Source organism: Rhinoderma darwinii, chromosome 6 (assembly GCF_050947455.1).
Source record: "Rhinoderma darwinii isolate aRhiDar2 chromosome 6, aRhiDar2.hap1, whole genome shotgun sequence".
Lineage (NCBI taxonomy): Eukaryota > Metazoa > Chordata > Amphibia > Anura > Rhinodermatidae > Rhinoderma > Rhinoderma darwinii.
Window position 1 is genome coordinate 11073705 of NC_134692.1, and position 3307 is coordinate 11077011.

Consider the following 3307-nt stretch of genomic DNA (forward strand, 5'->3'; position numbering starts at 1 on the left):
GGCCACGGGACCGCCGTTCTCCTGATTGGTGGGTATTCCACATATGTAGGCATCAGTATTATAAATTGTACATGGTATGTGAGGGCCCTGTTACACATTTTGCATCGAAGCCCCGGAGCTCATGTATCTGTCTGCCGCGTCCTGTTCCGATATCATTATATTAGGATTTACCTTTAAGAAATCACCTGATATATTACAATGTGCAGTTTCATTGCTCTGATCTGGTAGAACGTATTAAAATAAAGAAAACATGACACAGGTGCCCGCTCTGAACACTTTCATTTTCTTTCTACAGTGAACCATAATGACCAGCCAGCCAATGGAGACCTTGGGTCAGTGGAAAGTTACTGTGTGGGAGGAAGAAAACTTCCAGGGCAAGAGATGTGAATTCCTCATTGAATGTCCCAACATTATGGAGCGAGGATTCCGCAAGATCCGCTCCATCAAAGTGGAAAATGGCCCGTAGGTGTCACCTTTCTCTCCGCATCTGCCAATTATTACCACTAGATGGCGATGAGGCCTTAGAATTATAATGTGTATGGCAACAAAATGTCAAAAATATAATCAAAACTTACTAGAAAGTAACAGTAATGTCAATGTGTACCACTTGGCATTTTTCATAGTCTAATTATAAGACCCTCACTGACCCAACTTATTACCCCATTGTGTCTTCTTTCTAGATGGGTTGGGTTTGAGTACCCTGAATTCCAGGGGCAGCAGTTCATCCTTGAGAAGGGCGATTATCCTCGCTTTGAGGCATGGAGCGGAAACAGTGGCTACAGAACTGAACATCTTCTGTCCTTCCGACCTGTGAAATGCGCAGTAAGGAAACTACAGCCATGAATCTGTTTCCTCAGTCATAAGATGTAATGATCTGCAGTACAGATGTAGTCAAGTTTTTCTTGCTACAACAAAAGTCATTGAAAAAGTCAAGTTAAAGTTTCTTGCCACTGTTTATTTCATGCATTAAAAGTCAAGATAAAGATGGCTACATCTGTATATTGGGATCCGAGGTTCTCCTCCTGACTTCTATAGATAACTATATGGAACATTTCTGATTTTTTACAGAATCACAGCGACAGCAAAGTCACTTTGTATGAAGGTGAGAACTTCCAGGGCCGCAAGTTTGAGCTGAGTGATGACTACCCCTCCCTGCAGGCCATGGGGTGGTGCTCCAAGGAGGTGGCTTCCCTCAAGGTCAGCTCTGGAGCGTGAGTATTGTCTCCTCCTCAGGTCTACACTGGATTCAAGAAAGGGATTTCAAGTAGCACAATTTTCTCACATCTGTTTACTATTCTGTTCTCCTTCCACTATGTCCAGCACACTCTGAAATACTCTGTGCTCCTTCTACTATATAACTTTAAGGCTTGTCCCACTTGTCCTCACCCTCACATCATGGCACTGTCCCTGTATCACATGAGTAGGCAGGTCACTGTCCCCCACAAGATCAGCACACGCCTCTCCTGAAATACACTGTGCTGCTGGGAACCTTGTTTCTTCTACTATATAACTATCATGCCTCATAATAGTCTCCATCCCCCTCCTTCATGCTCCTGTCACATGCACTTACCTTCTCTCATTCATCTATATATATTTAGGCTGAGTTCACACGTTGCGGATTTGTCGCAGATTTTGTTGCGGTTTTGACGCAGATCTCACCCTTTTGCATTGCAAAGTGTAAAATCTGCGCTGAAAATCTGCGTCAATTCTGCGACGTGTGAACTCAGCCTTATGGTGTCACCCACCTACACCCTCTGCTCATTTATGGTCACTCTTACCTTTTACTCCTTATTTATGGGTCTCGCTCACCTGGCATCTCTGTTCTCCGCAGTTGGGTGGCATACCAGTTCCCTGGATACAGAGGCTACCAGTATGTGCTGGAGAGAGATAGACACAATGGTGAATATAGGAACTACAATGAATACAGCACTCAGGCTCACACTAACCAGATCCAGTCCATCCGCCGGATCCAGCACTAAGGACGATAGACCGCAGGCAGACCCCAACCCCATCCAGCTACCCATCCCGGCCGTGCAGTGACTACTGGCGTGGTCCCACAGTCATGCTGACAGCAATAAATTCATCTTTAATGATACATTGTGGCTTCTGTCATTTCTATTTCAGTCCAGGCTGCATTACATGAACCACACTCGTGGCCTCTGCACTCAACCAAAGGGTGACAGACGCCAAACTAGGATTAGTGATGTCATCATCCAGATGCAATGACATCACTAAAGTTGATACGATGTTTAAAGCTGTCCAAGGAGGCAAAAGGGGTCCAGGGGAGGAAGGGGGGATGGCAAGGTCATCCAAAGTTGTCAGACCATCATCCAACGCCCCAACCTCTTAGTCCATACATGTTTTTAACCAATGAGATCATAAGCGCATTATATAACCAATTAATCAATGATTCTATACAACAAAGATGGTGAAATCAATTACCACATTTAGGCTGGGTTCACACGTGGCGGAATTTCACTTAAATTCCGCTGCGGACACTACGCAGCGTTAATCCGCAGCGGAGCCGTTTGTCCATTGACTTTCACTTTAATTTAGCAGTGTTCGTTTAGACGATGCGTAAAATTCCGCTGCGGAGCATAGGCTGCGGAGCGGAATTTGGTGTCCGCAGCATGCTCTGTCTGTTGCGGAGCAGTGGCGGACTCATGGCGGAATTTCTCCATTGACTTCAATGGAGATTCTAATTTCCGCAATGAAGTCCGCAGCTGTCATGCACATGTTATGTGTGCTGCGGAGCGTATTGCTTTTTTGACATGACATTTCTTCATTCTGGCTGGACCTATGTATTTCTAGGTCTACAGCCAGACTGAGGAAGTCAATGGGGCTCCCGTAATGACGGGAGCGTTGCTAGGAGACGTCTGTAAATAGTCACTGTCCAGGGTGCTGAAAGAGTTAAGCGATCGGCAGTAACTGTTTCTGCACCCGGGACAGTGACTACCGATCACAATATAAAGCAACCTGTCAAAAAAATATAAGTTCATACTTACCGAGAACTCCCTGCTTCTGTCTCCAGTCCGGCCTCCCAGGATGACGTTTCAGTCTAAGTGACGGCTGCAGCCAATCACAGGCCAAGCACAGGCTGCAGCGGTCACATGGACTGCCGCGTCATCCAGGGAGGTCGGGCTGGATGCCGAAAGAGGGACGCGTCACCAAGACAACGGCCGGTAAGTATGAAATTCTTTTATTTTCACTAGGGAAAGTGCTGTCCCTTCTCTCTATCCTGCACTGATAGGGAGAAGGGAAGCACTTTTCCCGCAGTCCGCAGTAGCTAGTCCGCATCAATTTTCTG

At 46.1% G+C, this 3307-nt stretch overlaps 1 protein-coding gene across 1 annotated transcript; it reads left to right on the forward strand.

Moving 5' to 3' along the window:
* Nucleotides 1-270: 270 nt before the first annotated feature.
* On the forward strand, nt 271-2067 carry CRYBA2 (crystallin beta A2). The gene is made up of 4 exons (XM_075831071.1): nt 271-462; nt 681-822; nt 1069-1211; nt 1832-2067. Exons 1-4 carry the CDS (start codon nt 305-307, stop codon nt 1977-1979), a joined length of 591 nt encoding a protein of 196 aa, XP_075687186.1. The 5' UTR covers nt 271-304; the 3' UTR covers nt 1980-2067.
* The last annotated feature ends 1240 nt before the right edge of the window (nt 2068-3307 follow it).